This window comes from Leucopleurus acutus, assembly GCF_964270905.1.
Source record: "Leucopleurus acutus genome assembly, chromosome: 17".
NCBI classification, from domain to species: domain Eukaryota; kingdom Metazoa; phylum Chordata; class Mammalia; order Artiodactyla; family Delphinidae; genus Leucopleurus; species Leucopleurus acutus.
In genome coordinates, this window is record NC_139159.1 from 632,733 (window position 1) to 649,242 (window position 16,510).

At 47.2% G+C, this 16,510-nt stretch overlaps 1 protein-coding gene across 5 annotated transcripts in view; it reads right to left on the reverse strand.

Moving 5' to 3' along the window:
- PRKDC (protein kinase, DNA-activated, catalytic subunit) overlaps positions 1–16,510 on the reverse strand; it is a 159,512-nt gene that overhangs the window by 27,363 nt on the left and 115,639 nt on the right. For all 5 annotated transcript variants that reach the window (XM_082859125.1, XM_082859124.1, XM_082859126.1 and 2 more), the window contains 8 exons: positions 16,065–16,196; positions 14,150–14,329; positions 11,627–11,832; positions 9,628–9,766; positions 8,630–8,818; positions 7,837–8,061; positions 6,972–7,080; positions 5,474–5,585 (listed from right to left, as the gene is read on the reverse strand). In XM_082859125.1, coding sequence (XP_082715251.1) covers positions 5,474–5,585; positions 6,972–7,080; positions 7,837–8,061; positions 8,630–8,818; positions 9,628–9,766; positions 11,627–11,832; positions 14,150–14,329; positions 16,065–16,196 — 1,292 coding nt within the window. The remainder of the gene's footprint in view (positions 1–5,473; positions 5,586–6,971; positions 7,081–7,836; positions 8,062–8,629; positions 8,819–9,627; positions 9,767–11,626; positions 11,833–14,149; positions 14,330–16,064; positions 16,197–16,510) is intronic.

Here is a 16,510-nt window from a genome sequence, read left to right on the forward strand (position 1 = left end):
AACCAACCTGCCGAAGAGCCTTCAGCTCGCCTAGCCGGGGAACCTCACCAGAGCACGTGGGGAAACCCCACAGCCCAGTGCACAGTGGTGCTGGAGCCTCTCCCTTCCCGTCTGCAGAGTCAAACCGGTGGCCTGCCTAGCCAGGGAATTCGCTGTGCGGTCCCGCCTGATCTGGGTCCCCAAACGATGAGTTATGCTGGCCCTGGGGCCAGCTTGGCTGCCTCCCCCAACCCCCCGGGGCAGTACCCCACCTACTGCTGAGCATAGCACCCAGTCCCGGCCACCTAGGAAGCCTGACCAGAGAATGCAGGCAACACAGAGCCATGCTACAGCTGCGCTGGGGCAGGACCCCAGTCCTACCCAACTGTCCTGGGCCAGCGGCACCCCGACCCCCAACCTCAGAGCTCAGGCAGCAGCCTCACCCCAAATACACAACAGCAGGTCCCACCTGCCCAAGGAAGCTACCAGCTGGCACGTCCAGAGCCCCAGGCTGAGCTGACTGGTGAAAAACTATCTCTGCAAAGTCTGAACAAGACCATTTACTCAGATGCGTAGATACCAACGTAGGGAACCAAGGATCACGAAAAATCAGCTAACTGTGATGCCACCCAAGGAGACTAACGAAGCTCCACACCTGACCCTAAAGAATGGAGACCTGTGAGCTGTGGACAAGAGTTCAGAATAACCCACTTACAGAAGCTAGTGAGCTACAGGAAAGCACAGACGACTACGTGACATTAGGAAAACAATGCATGAACAAAATGAGAGTTTAACAAAAAGACAAAAACCATCAAAAAACAGAAACAGGAATCCTGGAACTGAAGAATTCAACAGAGAGCTTCAAAAGCAGATTCAACCATGCAGCAGATTCAATGAAATTATCCAGTCAGGGGAGCAAAAGAAAACAGAATGAAAAAGAGTGTAGCAGCGCGTAAGAGAAACAACACACCCATTATAAAAATCCCAGAAGGAGAAGAGATAAAGAAAAAGACAAAGTACATTTAAAGCAATAATGGTTGAAAACTTCCCTAACGTGAGGAGAGATATGGACACCCAGATCCTTGAATCCCAAAAGACCCCAACAATGCAGGGGGCCAGGGTTCGATCCCTGGTCAGGGAACTAGGTCCCACATGCTTGTGGCAATTAAGAGTTCGCGAGCCACAACTAAGGAGCCCACGTGCTGCCACTAAGGAGCCCTCGAGCTGCAACTAAGAAGCCTGCCTGCCGTAACTAAGGAGCCTGCCTGCCGCAACTAAGGAGCCCAACTGCCGCAACTAAGGAGCCCACCTGCTGCAACGAAGACTCAGTGCAACCAAATAAATAAATAAATATTTGGAGGGAAAAAAAAAAAAGAACCCAACTAGGTTGAATCCAAACAGGGGTACACCGAGACACATTACAACTGAAGTGTCCAAAGTCCAAGACAAAGACTTTTGGAAGCAGCAAGAGAAAGGCGACATGTCACACAAGGGAACCCTCCCACCCTCCACCCAGTAAGACTATAGGCAAAGTCCTCAAAAGAAACATTTCAGGACAGGAGAGAATGGGGTGATACATTCAAAATATTGAAAGAAAAAAAGAATTGTCAACCAAGAATACTGTATCTGGCAAAGCTGTCCTTCAGAAATGAAGAAGAGCTAAACAAAAGCTGAGGGAGTCCATTACCAGACCTGCCTGCCTTACAAGAAAGCTAAAGGGAGTTCTTCAAGCAGAACTGTGATGTTAATTAACATCACAGAAACATATGAAGTTAGTATATAACTCACTGGTAATGGCAAATATAAAACCAAAGTCGAATTCTCTAATATGGCAGTGGTGGTATGTAATTCACTGACAACTCTAGTTTAAAACTTAAAAAACAAATGTATTAAATATAACCATAACTTCAATAATCTGGTATTGGATGCATGATATAAAAATATGTAAACTGTAACATCAATAACCTAAAATGTAAGAGGGATGAGGACACAAAAGCATAATAAAGTTTAAGAATGTTATCACAGTTAAGTTGTTATCAGCTTAAAATCAGGTGTTACAAGATAGTTTACGTAAGCCTTGTGGTAAACACAGGAAAAAACTATAGTAGTCACACAAAAGATCACGATAAAGAAGTCAAAGCACACCAAACAAAAAGTCATCCATCAAATCACACAAAAAGAGAACAGGGTAAGCAACAAGGGGTAATGAACCCACAAAACTGTCAGAGAACAATTAACAACAAAAATAGCAACAGTAAGCCTTACCTACTGATAATTACTTCAAATGTAAATGGTTTAGATTCTCCAAGCGATTAAAAAAAACAAGATCCAGGGAGTTACGTCTCGGTCCAGTGGTTAGGACCCCCAGCACTTTCACTGCCGTAGCCCAGGTTCAATCTCTGGTCAGGAACAAAGATCCCACAGGCCATGAGGCACGGGGCCGGAAGAAAAAAGAAAAAAAAAAGATCTCCAACGATATGCTGCCTACAATACACTCACTTTCGCTCTGAAGACACACTGACAAGAGTGGGAGAGATATTTCAAGCAAATGGTAACCTAAAAAAAGCAGGGGTAGCTATACTATACCAGACAAAATAGATTTTAAGCTAACAATGGTAAAAAGATACAAGGAAGGTAATTACATGATGATAAAGGGGCCAACTGCCAATCTGTCAAGAAAATACAACGATTGTAAATATTTATGCACCAAACAACGAAGTACCTAGGTATATAGGGCAAATACTAATAGAACTAAAAGGAGAAATAAACAGCAATACAATAATAGTTGGGGGTTTTAATACCACTGTCAACAATGGACAGATCACCCAGACAGAAAATCAATAAGGAAATAGCAGATTTGAACAATATTATAGACACACACACACAAAAGAACAGAAAAACAACATGATCAGTTAAATAGATGCAGAAAAAGCATTTGGCAAAATTCAACACCATTCATGATAAAACAAAACTTTCAGAAAATCAGTACATGAACAGCAAATAACCAGAAAATACAATGAAAAAAACAACCCTCCGTTCACAACAGTGCTGAAAAAACCATACATACTTAGGAGCAAATCTAACAAAAGACAGCTAAGATCTCCAGATGGAAAAAATACAAATCTTTGAAATTAAAGAGGACCTAAATAAACGGAGAGACATACCATATTCATGAATTGGAGAACTCTACACTGTTAAGACAGTAATTCCCAAAGTTGATCTAGAGGCAACAAAATCCCAAACTCTGTTTTCCTTTTTTCTCTGGTAGAAATTGATAAGCAGATACTCAAATGTATATAAAAATGTAAGCAACCTAAAATAAACAAAGCAGTTTTCATAAAGGAAACAAAGTTGGAGAACTCACCCTATCTGATTTAAGACTTACTATAAAGCATCAGTAATGAAGACAGTGTGATATTGTGAACAGATATGCATATAAATCAAGGAACAGAATAGAGCATTCAAACACAGACCCACAGACATAACCATCACTGACTTTCAGAAAAGGTGCCAAGGCAATTCAGTGACACAAAGTAAGACTTCTGAACAAACGGGACTGGACAACTAGCTGTCCATATGGAAAAAGTGAACATGTATCCCTACCTCATACCATCTACAAGAATTATCTTCCACTTGGGGCTTCCCTGGTGGCGCAGTGGTTGAGAGTCCACCTGCCGATGCAGGCGACGCGGGTTCGTGCCCCGGTCCGGGAGGATCCCACATGCTGCGGAGCGGCTGGGCCCGTGAGCCATGGCCGCTGGGCCTGCGCGTCCAGAGCCTGTGCTCCGCAACGGGAGAGGCCGCAATGGTGAGAGGCCCACGTACCGCAAAAAAAAAAAAATCTTCCACTGGATCATAGACCTAAATGTAAGAACTAAAACTACAACATTTCTAGAAGGAAACACAGGAGGATAATTTTGCAAGATGAGCCTGGAGGGACTTCCCTGGTGGCACAGTGGTTAAGACCCCGTGCTCCCAATGCAGGGGGCTCGGGGTTTGATCCCTGGTCAGGGAACTAGATCCCACATGCATGCTGCAACTAAGGAGCTGGAAAGCCACAACTAAGGAGCCCACCTGCCGCAATAAGACCCAGCACAAGGCTGGTCTGGGCTAAAGTCATCCACAGACACAGAACACGGAGGAGTAGGTCTCATCAGAAGCAGGATACAGGCATGTCTCAAAGGATCTCCCACATTGCTTGTTAGTTGCAGAGGAGAAAACAGGGCTTGTACACCAGCAAGACCAGACATAGTATTAACCAGGCAATCAACACTGCTACCACCAGTAAAAGGCAGGTGGACACTCTGCGCTTCCAGATGTGAAACCGCAGGACGAATACTCCACGTCAGTGGCATTCTGGCCATGGGTATTTCACCTGAAGATAATCAGGAGGACACACAGCCAAACCCAAACTGAAGAAGATTCCCCAGAAGTGTCAGTGTCACGAGGACCTGCTCCAGATTAGGGGAGACCAGAAAGATACATCAACTAAATGTGTACATGACTCTGCACTGGATCCTGTCTTAAAAGACAAATTGCTTTAAAGGACGTTAATGGGACAACTGCCAGAACTGAAATTGAGGCTGTAGATTAAAATGAAAACAGAGAAGCTACTACTGTGCTGTGGTTCTAAGAATACACTCTTCTTCTTAGGAAAGGTACACCGATAAACAAAGAGGTAAAGAAACAGATGTATGCAACTTACCCTCAAATGGTTCCGAAAATAAATATATGTATGTGGAGAGAAAGAAAAAAATGCTAACGCGGCAACATGTTAAAAAATGTTAAAAAAAAAAAAGTGTATCTGGGTAAAAGGTACACAGGAGAGTTCTACTTTTCTTGTAACCTTTTTTATAGGTAAGAACTTGTCTCAAAATAAAAAGTAAAAAATTTGAAAAATAAAAAGTATAAAAAGTAAAATTTTAAAAAGCTGTAGTATCAGAGGAAACAGGGTCCAACGGCAAGAATGCCAAACGTGGGATCACAGTCCTTCAGTCCTACTGACTGTGTGTTTTTGAATAAAATAACTCACAACCGCTCTGGCTCTATTACCTCTTCTCCGACACATATAGTTAATACCTGCCTAGGATTAACCAGGGCCGTTACAGGTGAGGAAAAGAATCTCAGATCCGGCGAAGTGATGAATACAGCACGTAACAGAGCTGGGAGGTAGGAGGTGGGAGTGTCAAAAATCCAGGTTATAATAACAGAATAACAAGAAGTTGTTAAGCAGTATCTTCTTTGCCGCCATGTCACTCGCCCACATTCAGCCCTGAGACAGGAGCAGAGGGGACGCCCCTGCCTTCTCTCCCCGCCCAGCACGGAATGGACCAGGGCACAAAGACGCACGGAGAGTACTGCCAGGACAACCTCAGTGCAAACTGGCCCACGAGCCTCAGACCCCACATTTGTCTAAACCACAGTTTGGGAGAAAAGCTATTCTGGCAACTTCAAAAAAGAAACCACCTTCAACTCAGAAGGCTCAGCATCTCACCGATTCGTGATGATGTCATCCCAGACGTTCATGGGGTCCATTTTAGCATCCGGGTATCTGTTTGTCCAGGTTTTTAGAAGCCTCTTAAGGGGAAGGTGAGATGACAAATTGCCTAAAAATAATATTGGAGTGTGACTATGTCCACGGCTCAGTGACCAGACCACCTTACAAAGCGCAGCTGTCAAGTTTCTTGTCCAAATTTAAACGTTTTGTCTTATCTTTCACAACAGGAGCAAAAGCTACCATATTTTAAATATTCTGGCATTAAAACTCAATTTCTTCGGGCCATAGAGGGAAGACGAGGAAATAAACATACACAATTTTTACATTTAGCACAGGTCCACAATCCTCCATCCACGATTCCAAAATCTAAAAAGCACTGAAAACTGACATGTTTTTCACAGAGTTGCAGCCAATTTTCCTGTGTGCAAAATCTGATCTCAATCATCACAGGGCAACTTACAGTCTGTTTACGCCACTCGTGGCGACACCCACCCAGGCGGTGGACAGCCATCAGTCGTGGGCTGACGGGCCACTGCACACAAGGCCCAACCCAGTAGGCACACTAGGTCGCTGGAGATAACCCCCAAACGACCTGGCCTCGAGGGCTTCGGTAAAGGGATTCATGATAACCCTCATGAAATTTAAATTTCACACTGCTAATGTTTAAAGCTTTGGTTTTCTTTCAGCTTAAATCACAGTCCTGAGCTCAGAATCTGGATCCTTCATGTATTAGCTTAGGCAAGTTATTTAATCTCTGATGCCCTACAAAACGAGAAGAAAGGATCTACATCTCATAAGGCTGTCATAAAAACTAGAAAATATAGAGAAAAGAGATCAACGTAGCTCCTGGGATAGTACATTGTTAATAATAATGTACTTGAAACATCATTCTCCAAATTTAAAACAGAGAACAGCTAGGTAGACAGTTCTGAATACCAATTCTTATTAGTACTCTGAAAAGCCTACAAAACTGAAATTCAGATTTACAGTCAAGACGTTACCTCTGACTCTGGGTGGCCTCCCATCAGCACCAGGATAAAACCTACTCGTCGGCAGCAGAAAGGCCTTCCAGGTCCGGGCATTGCCGCCCTCGGCCTCACCGTACCAGCTGGCACCCAGGACAGAAGCTCTGGCACCTCAGGGTCAGGCCGGTCCTCTGCGAGCTCCTCTCTCCCGACCACGCCCAACTCGGGGTCCTGCCGGCCGGGTGCTGTCACCCCAGTTTCTCATGGGGCCCTGGACCTGCCTCTGTCTCTGTGGGTGCCATGCGTCAGACCACTACTCCTTGGAAGCTTCTCCAGTGCCCAGAATCGCGCTTGACCATGTTAAACACTTACCTCAACAATCCCAAATACATACATTTGTAAAATAAACCCAAGGCAGTTTCTAACCCATACAGTAAGAAACATGTACTATCACTAGGCAAACAGATCAGAAGCCAAAGCTCTTCCGAAATTATAAAAGAAAACCAAGGTAGGTATAAACTGAACGTTACCTTGTTTGCTAACAAAGCTGATGAACTCCTGGATTTCTATGAACGTCTGCACAGACTGCAACTTGGTGAGTCTACTTCTGTGTAAGAGGACATCAATACTAGCATAATTCTGGAAAGGAGTTAGTTAGCACTGGTTACAAGTCAACTTACTGCATTAGATTTTAACACAGTTCTCAACATGAAACAGCAGCTACCCTATAAACACATCAGTTGCACAGGGCGTCTCAGAGTGGTTAATAATTAGGTCACGGGAGCAATTAACAAACGGTGTAATTTCGTTTTTAATTTAGGTTTTCAACTGCATTTCAGTCCCACAAAATCAATAAAAGTAATACAATCGGGTACTGCTGCCTCTATTTGCCACCAATTCTGAAAAACCACAACATCCTATAATGTGAAACTGCCAACTACAGAAGCCAATCTTTCTGCTTCGATAAACTCCGAGTGTACTACTCAACCTCAAACACATTTGAAAAGTAGAATAAAGACAGTGACCGTCCATATATGGCAACGACAGATGTTCACAGACTCTACACAAGACACGGCTTTAACAACAGAACAAGCCGACACCAAAGGAGAACACAGAGCCGGGACTGGCGGGGGCTCTGCTCTCAGGTGCTCGTCCACAGAGAAAGGAAACCCCAAGGGGACACAAGACGCGGAACTTTCTAAAACAGAGAAAGGCACTAAAACGCCCCAGGACCAAGGCCGGTGTGCACAGGCCTCAGGGGAACCAGGACGCGAGGAGGGTGGGCCCGTCACGCGGTCGGTCAGGGGAACCTGCTGCTGTGATTCCCACCCAGGAGTTTACCGATGTCAGAAAGGTCACAGAGATGGCACACCCCCGGCTGGGATGTCATATTACCTGCAAAAACATCTGAATGCAGTTTCTGATGTAATACTCGGCCCTGTCAACGTCATCTTGCAGGAGGTAGAGGAGACTCAGCTCCTGGCTGTAGCGGAGCTCGAGCAGGGCCCTCCGCAGCTCCGAGGTCACCGCCTCGTCCACGAAGGTCAGCAGGGCCTGGTCACCCTCCCCACGGAGCAGGGACTTGAGCCTGCTGCGGATCATGTGTGGCAGGCAGGTCTCCTGAGGAGCAAGAATCTCATCACCACGGCATCTCTGGTGTCATTTTATAGGTCCAGGTGCCAAAGTGATGGTGCTTAATGCTTCAAATGTTAAAGCACCTAAGGCTACAAATTTTAAAACAAGTTCATCTAAAGTGGTTCATTTTATAACCACAAAATACATAGGAACACGGTCTACAGAAAATGGCAACTACTTGTAGCTGAAAGACAACTGGACGTCTGGTACAAAGAGAGGGACCTCCAGGCACAGCCGAGGAGAGCAGTGCGGACGGGCCAGGCGGGCCCAGCGAGACTGCAACGCCGCGCAGACACAACAGGAAATGTTCTCCTGGTGGTCACGCCAGGGATGCTGACGTTCATTTTTAAAGGCCTCTGCTCACTCTGAAAGGCTGAGCTAAAAGCGGTGAGCAGTTTATTATGCAGTTTGGGGGGTGTCTGGTCGTATAAATACCCTAATGCTGCACAACTACTGCCCTGTTTTTGAACACTTCTAAACAACCTGACTAATGAGAGCACACCTGACCATCTAAAACATTTATTTCCGTGACCTCAGACATGACCCCACACACCTGATAGAAGGGTTCACTCCACATCCTGCTGAGATCTGGGGTACCCTCGCCGTCAGCACTGGCCGTGGAGCAGTATGCCAGCGATTTCCATTCGGCAAGCTGGTTGTAACACTCGAGGGATGCAAGTTCCCAGAAGTCCTTCTCGGCTTCCGTGGGCTCACCGTCTGCCCACTCTTGTTTATTGAGGGCCTGGTAAGATTATTTTACAAAGTTGCAAACAGTACAAATGAAAACATTTGCACTGTAGGCTGTGTAACATTCGTACTAAGAACAACCATTTTCAGATTTATGACAAGAGGAGAAAAAAGGGAAAACAGAGTAACTTGAGTGGAATCTAATAGTCAAATGAGTATTAAAAACCCCAGCCAAGAGGGAACCACGTCTCTGGGAAACTTAACAATGAAGCCAGTGAATAAGCTGAAGACTTTAAATGACCCATAATTTGATGTAAATACTGTAAATTATTTACTACTTACAGAGTTCTTAGAATGAAAATTAGAAAATAAGACGTTTACAGAAAATTGCAGAAGATTCCACCACCTGGATCTCTCGCACAGGCCGCAGACCTGAACTCCAAGTATGTACCTGCTACACATCCACACTCGGCCACCGGTAGCTCAGACACAAACCTGAACTTCAGTCATGTTCCCAAAACCAACTCCTACCTACCTCTTTATAAATTTTTTACTTCCTGAATGAACACAATCTACTCAAATGGAAATTACATAATAATACCAGATACTGAAGTAACATCTTACAATTTTATCGTACTTGGTAAAACATGCTTTCTTTTATTCAGCGATGTTTTCTTAAAAAGAGTAAGGGATAACAATGCTTAGCTCGCATGCGGTTATTATGAAGCCATTTTCTGATGCTAATCTTTGTGTAAGTTCTAAGGAATAAAAGCTGAAACACTTGAAGCTCTAAATTCTAACAATTTTTCCATTCAGAGAACAGAAGCGTTTAAGCAACTAGCACTTGCCAGAGGCCAACTTTACCTCATTATACAGCCGCGCAGCTTCAGAATAATCACTTCTCGCTTCCGCTAGTAGCGCGTCCTGTGTGATCTGCTGTGTTCCTATCTCACTGCTGAAAATACCACGGAGGGTGTCATACTCTCCAATCGACCTGTACAGCCTATAAAACAAACCAAAAGAAAAAAAAGTCCAAATCAATGAATGCCCCAGTATTTTTTAAGTCTTTACTCTAATGAAATGATATTAAATCAAGATGTCATGTGTTATAATTAACCAAAAAAGATACGTTATTCTTGTTTTGTAAAAATACGAAATCTTAAAAGTTTTGAAGTTACCATTAAGTTTTACTACTTTAGCCGTACTGAAGGCAGAAGTTATTCTACAGCGCATTTAAAGTAAAATCTGAAAATTACAGGTTTACAATGCGTAAGCTGACTCATTAAATGCGCCTGTTCTGTGTTAATTCATTGCTGAGACACTGCTCTTATCTGTGGTAACCTATCTGGAATCCTTGTCTAGTCCTAAAATTTGGAATGTAGTTAAGAACCCCAAAGCAGGTAAATTAGTCCTGGTCCTAGAGATGCCACGTTTTACTCCACGTTCTATGGTCTTCTCGATTCTACTGACAGCCTGGACACGGGCTAGAGCATTCATCTCTGCCGTTAACACAAACCTGCTGGTCCGTCAGCCAAGCTCCCCCTTTAAGGTAGTCTCAAGTGTTCAGTAAGTTCGTTCCCTTCTCTCTAGAGACTTCTTCCCACCTTCTGAGTCTCCACACAAATGTCCTCTCTTCCTAACCCTGCAGTCGCCTGACCACCGAGCTGAGGACCACTCCCCTCCTGGTCTTCCTGAGTTTGGTGCTTCCCTGGGTATGAAATTTCACGTGTTTATTACATCAAAAAAGCCCCACGGGTTCTCTTTCAGAGCCCACTGACTCCAAATTTAGACCAAAAAAATCTAACAGCTATAGCTCTCTTACTGCCCTGCTCGTGGGGAGTTAAAGGTAACAAATCAGAGGCAGAGGTAGGGAGGTGGGGAAATAGCCCACGGCCCAGGGGTCCAAGAGGAGACGAAGCTACCAGCATTCTCCAGGGATTCAGAAAACACACCAGCCTCAGGTCCGCCCTACACTGGCCCCCGGCCCCTGGACCACATACGCTGTACCGTGGTCAAAACAATGATGTGGGACTGCCCTGGTGGTCCAGTGGCAAAGACCCCGTGCTCCCAATGCACGGGGCCCGTGTTCGACCCCTGGTCTGGGAACTAGATCCCACATGCATGTCGCAACTAAGAGCGGGTTCGCATGCCACAACTAAAGATCCCGCACACTAGAACGAAGACCCGGCACAGCCAAATGAACAATTAAAAATAAATAAATATTAAAAAAAAATTCTGTTTGAAAGGAATGCACAAACATAATATAAAAAGTGTGAGGAAGCATTAATAAAGCTAGAAAAAAAATGTTTAAAAGTTTAGGCCCTTAAAAGCTGTGTGCTTCGTTTATCCAGACAACACCCAAGACCCGAGACTCTGCCCCCTGAAATTCCCAAGCGCACAAGGCGTCACTACTGCCCATGGCCATGCCAGACACAAGAGGGTAAGAACGCCCACGGGCAGAAGCAGCCCCCGCAGAGGCCCTTCCTCCTGCCCAGGGTACCGCCCGCGCCGCTGGCGGTGTCTAACCCGCGCTGTGCTGCTGCCGGCACCCGGCGCAGCGCCTCGCTACCCACCACGGCACTCAGTTCAGAGAGACAGGAGCGACCATGCAACAGCGGCGAGGCAAGAAACCCCGCTCTCACTTCCACTCTTACACCCAGAACCCGAAGACCTAAAAACCAGTGTTACAGAAAAGAAGCACAAGTGAAATTTCACCCGAATCCAGCATCCTCAGAATTAGGCACTGGCTTTCTTATGATAAAGCCTCACGTAACCGAAACAGAATTTGTTTTTCCCAAATAAACGAAGTAACTGTATCAGATATATCGGCCTCGGCCCCAGCGGGGTCGGGGCCCAGGCGTACCTGGCGAGCTCCATCCATCTGCCGACGGTGGGGGAGAGGCCGGGCCTGCCCCGAGCGCGCTTGGCAGGAGGCTCCTGGGGCAGCAGGTGCAGCAGCGCTTCCTCCAGCAGGTGGATGGCCCCCGGCTGCTGCAGGCCCGCCAGGCCGGCGCTGCCGACCACGGCCGGGTCCAGGCTCAGCAGGTCGGTGTGTCGGCAGCTGACCTCCTGCGAAGACAGACACGACGGCCCTCTAGCCCACGGCTCCCCAGCCACCTCTGCCAGCGAGGACCTCGTTCTGCTAAGCACGAAGGTCTGACATTCGTGGTGGAGAAAGCACAAGCTCCTCTGTGTGATTCTGTTAAGCCTTCCCCCACTTGCTCAGAGGAGGAAATGATCTCTCCTTACTGCACACTTCCAATCCAGGATTAATCCAGAGCAACAAAGCCACTAGCGGACAGTGAGAGCTTTACACATTTGCTGTATGTCCAGACCACAACCGCAGTTTCCCGGAACGTATACCCTGGAGAGACGAGGAGAGCATCTGAGACACAAAGATCGCACACCCAGTCACTGCAGAGTAGGTGCGCTCACCCCCACTACCTGGCAGCCTCCTCACGTCTCCCCACCCCGGGGGCTCACGTGCTCAGCAACACGGAATGGAGGGCTTCGGGAATTATCATGTTGACCTTTACTTTGTAACTCTCAATTTCAGAGTTCTGTATACGCAAAAATAACGAAAAGTGAGCCCCAAACCAATAGAGAGAACAGTATGGCTAGTAGGACAGCATCTCATGACGACAGACCTGCGTCTGCATGGACATGTGGAAGGGCACCTGCCTCCCGCCCTGCGAAGCTGCTGGGCCCGGAACCCTCACTGAGACTGACCGGCTACCACCGAGCCAACTTGCATTCGACACCAGGGGTCTCGGAAGAACACAGATTCTCCAAAGCAAGCAAACAAACAAAAATGCTTGTTACTCTTAGCAGGAGCTAGTGGTACAGGAAAGAAAATCCAAACAAAATTCTATTTCCATGAACAACACAGCAGGACTTCCCTGCTGGCGCAGTGGTTAAGAATCCGCCTGCCAATGCAGGGGACACGGGTTCGAGCCCTGGTCCGGGAGGATCCCACGTGCCACGGAGCAACTAAGCCCGTGCACCACAACTACTGAAGCCTGTGTGCTCCAGGGCCCGCGTGCTGCAACTACTGAAGCCTGCACGCCTACAGCCTGTGCTCCGCAACAAGAGAAGCCACTGCAATGAGAAGCCCACGCACCACAACTACTGAGCCTGCGCTCTAGAGCCTGCACGCCACAACTACTGAGCCCGCGCACCACAACTACTGAGCCCACTCACCACAACTACTGAAGCCCGCACACCTAGAGCCCGTGCTCCACAACAAGAGAAGCCACCGCAATGAGCAGCCCGTGCACCTCAACCAAGAGTAGCTCCCCGCTCGCCGCAACTTGAGACAGCCCGCACGCAGGAACAAAGACCCAACACAGCAAAAAATAAATAAAATTAAATCTTTAAAAATCAAAATTGCTTCGGGATAAAATGTAAAAAGAAACTTATTTTGAAATACCGGCTGATTCAATATAACTTCTCAAGTCTTGTCTTTGGCATCACCAGGAGAAAACCAATGAAGGAATTCTACTTGTAAATTATAAACCAATAAAAATAGAGTATATAAAAACAAACTGTATTAACAGTTTCACGCTACAACAAAAAAGTACGAAGTAAGAATACTAAGTACTTCATCTCCGGATTTATTACCCAATCAGTTTGCAAACCAAAGCTACTGATAAATAACACTAAAGAATGTAATTTTTAAATTACTCCAGGGAGGTAACTAGTTACAAAAATACTGAAATGAATCCAACGGATTTTCTATTAGGGACTTTTGTAACGATCCATGGTTTGAACAGCAAAGAAAACATTTCTTACATTAAAGAGTAATCTTCCAGTAAGTGTGTTTAGTCCTACAAAAGTCCGTCTACACTAGTTCTCTGCTCGAAGAGCACAGCCTTCAAAGCCTTCTCTGAGGGCGGCCTCACAGCACCCATGACAGTGCACAGCCCACCCCGGCCGAGAGGCGGCCTGCCGACCTGCCTCTCCTCAGCCTGCACCACCCCGGGCTTCTGCATCACTTGGCCCTCGTGCCCTTCCGCCTCTGCCTGTTTACCGCCTGGCCCGAGCCCGCCTGTGCCTCCGTCCCCTGCCCACAGCCAGGCACGGGCTGCACCCATGTCCCCAGAGGCCGGCGGGAGGACTGGGCGCCGCGCGACATGCAGGTGCGAGCAGAACACTGAGGGGACTGGCTGGTTTAAGACCTGAACAATTTTAGGTCAAGTTTGATTTCATCACTCCATCATATGTAAGTTTTTTTTTAATACAAATAAATTGCGTCTAACCATCTGGGAGGAAGCGGCCCCATCACAGGACACGTGCTCTGTTAAAACCCTCGTTTCAACTAAGAAGCCAACGGAGTCGCTAGATGCCGGCGTGTGAAGGGCGGGAGACAGTGCGCGTGCGGCCTCACCTGGATACAGGACACAAGCGGAGGGAAGAAGAGGAAGCTGGTGCTGAGCAAGTGAGTGAAGTCCTGCAGCAGCTTCTGGGTGGCGCCACGCCTCTCAGACGCGGTCCTGTGCTTGTCCGTCTCCTTCAGGATCCCGGAGCACAGGCTGCTGAAGAGCTGCTTCGCGACGAGCGGATCCCTCTGTAGGACATTCCGGAGGAGCACACACCGGGGTGACTCACCCACAGCACCGGAGCCGAACCGAAACACACAAGCCACTGCCCACACGGCCACGCCGACAGCCGCAGCCGTCGACGGGGAGGATTCGGAACTTAACCCAGCATATCTGTTTGACACGTCTTATAAAAGGCACGATGGCACGGATTCCAGACCCAGAGTACAGACTCAGAAGCTGGCTCAAGTCCTGTGTGAGTCTGGACCTGCGGGTCCCTGCCCCGGGCCAGGGGGACACAGGGCTGTCCCTGGGGACTGACAGCAGCCTGGAGACATTGGAAAACGGCCCTGAGCTTAGACGACAGGCCAGAGCCCCATCACCGTGGCCATTTAATCCCTTGACGCCAGCAGGAGCTGCCTCCGTCCTGCGTGGTGGGTGGCCAGGCTGACGGACACAGCCCGTCCCTCCCGCTGTCCCCGGGCACAGACCCCAGTGCTGAGAACGGCTCCCAGCAGACAGCGTCTACATTTTTAAAATGAAGGCATGAAAGCAAGAATAAATAAAATTTTAAAATTATTTTGTTTGGTAAAAGCTGTTTCTGAATAAAAACTATAATTTGATTTTTCTTTATTTTATGTTGGTCATTACTCTATTTTAGGTAATGTATTTGTCTTATAAAAAGTCATAATGGTTCTTATATAAAATTTTAGAAAATACGCATCAGGAAACAAAGAAGAAAATAAATATTGCCCGTCGTTACACTCCACAGAGACGGTTACTGCCAGGTGGGCCTCTCACTCTGCTACGTGGGGTCCACTTAGTCTGTCAGGGGGCTTCCACGTCTACACCCACTGACTCTTGTGCACAAATTCCTTCCTCTACACGTGAATCTGCACGTGGGACAAGCGGCCCAGAACCTCACACACACACACAACAGTGCCGCAGGGGAAGTGGTGGGACTCGCGCGTCTGCGATCTGGTCACACTGGGGGTTCACTCAGGTGCTCCGGTGACGTGAGCCGTCCCCACGGAGGGAAGCTGGGGGAGGGGACGCAGGACTTGGGCTATTTTTGCAAATTCCTGTCACTCTGTAATTATTTAAACAAAAATCTTACCAAGCAGTAATGGGCTACACAGACATAATCTATTACTATCATCAACATTAGTACTGCCAGTTAAGTGCTAAGGCATCATGTTTCAGCACCTACAGCACAGTCATATATTACATGATATATATGATACCCTTCGATTATAAACAGTACTTCAATTAAAGTCAAAGAAACCTTAATCAGACTTTGCAGGGATAAATATCCTGCTTCTGTCAGAGAATTCAGTGAGAAAACTTCACTCACTCCCAGTACACTTATCCCCTAATGTCTGAGAAAAGTACTCCCTGTCCCCGGCTAATAAGAGAATTACCAGAGAAGGATACTGATCCCACTGTCGCTCTCTCGATCCTCCCCCGAAAGAGGATTTTGTATAATCAATGATTTAAGTGACTTAGCAACTTACACACTGTTTCATTCCCACTGACATTACTGGTGAGAAAAACAGACTCAGTGTGTGACTGGCACACAGAGACACTGGGCCCAGAGCAAAGTGTCTCGATGGTACCCCGTGTCAGGGTCTCACAGAGCTAGGAAGCGGCAGAGCCATGACTCAGGACAAGGCCCTTCACTGAGCCCACTGTGTGGGACGAATCAGCACCCTCTACCCTGCACAGAGGCAGCCCTGCAAGCATGAGGTGGGTTCCAGCACCGACCTGGGCCACTGCCTGCAAGGGGGTGATCAGGCTGCTGTGCGGAATCTGGATGTCAGGAAGGTCTCCACGACGGTAACTTCTGTACAGGATGACGTGGGCCTCGTGCTTCATTTTTAACTCACTCTTCATCTCCTATAGTCGTTAGCAATGGAGAAGGATTAGAATTCTCAGTTAAGAATACCAGTAGCCGGCTTCCCTGGTGGCACAGTGGTTGGGAGTCCGCCTGCCGATGCAGGGGACGCGGGTTCGTGCCCCAGTCCGGGAAGATCCCACATGCCGCAGAGCGGCTGGGCCCGTGAGCCATGGCCGCTGAGCCTGCACGTCCGGAGCCAGTGCTCCACAACGGGAGAGACCACAGCAGTGAGAGGCCCACATACCGCAAAAAAAAAAAAAAGAAAAAAAAAGAATACCAGTAGCGGGGACTTCCGGGAAGATGGCGGAAGAGT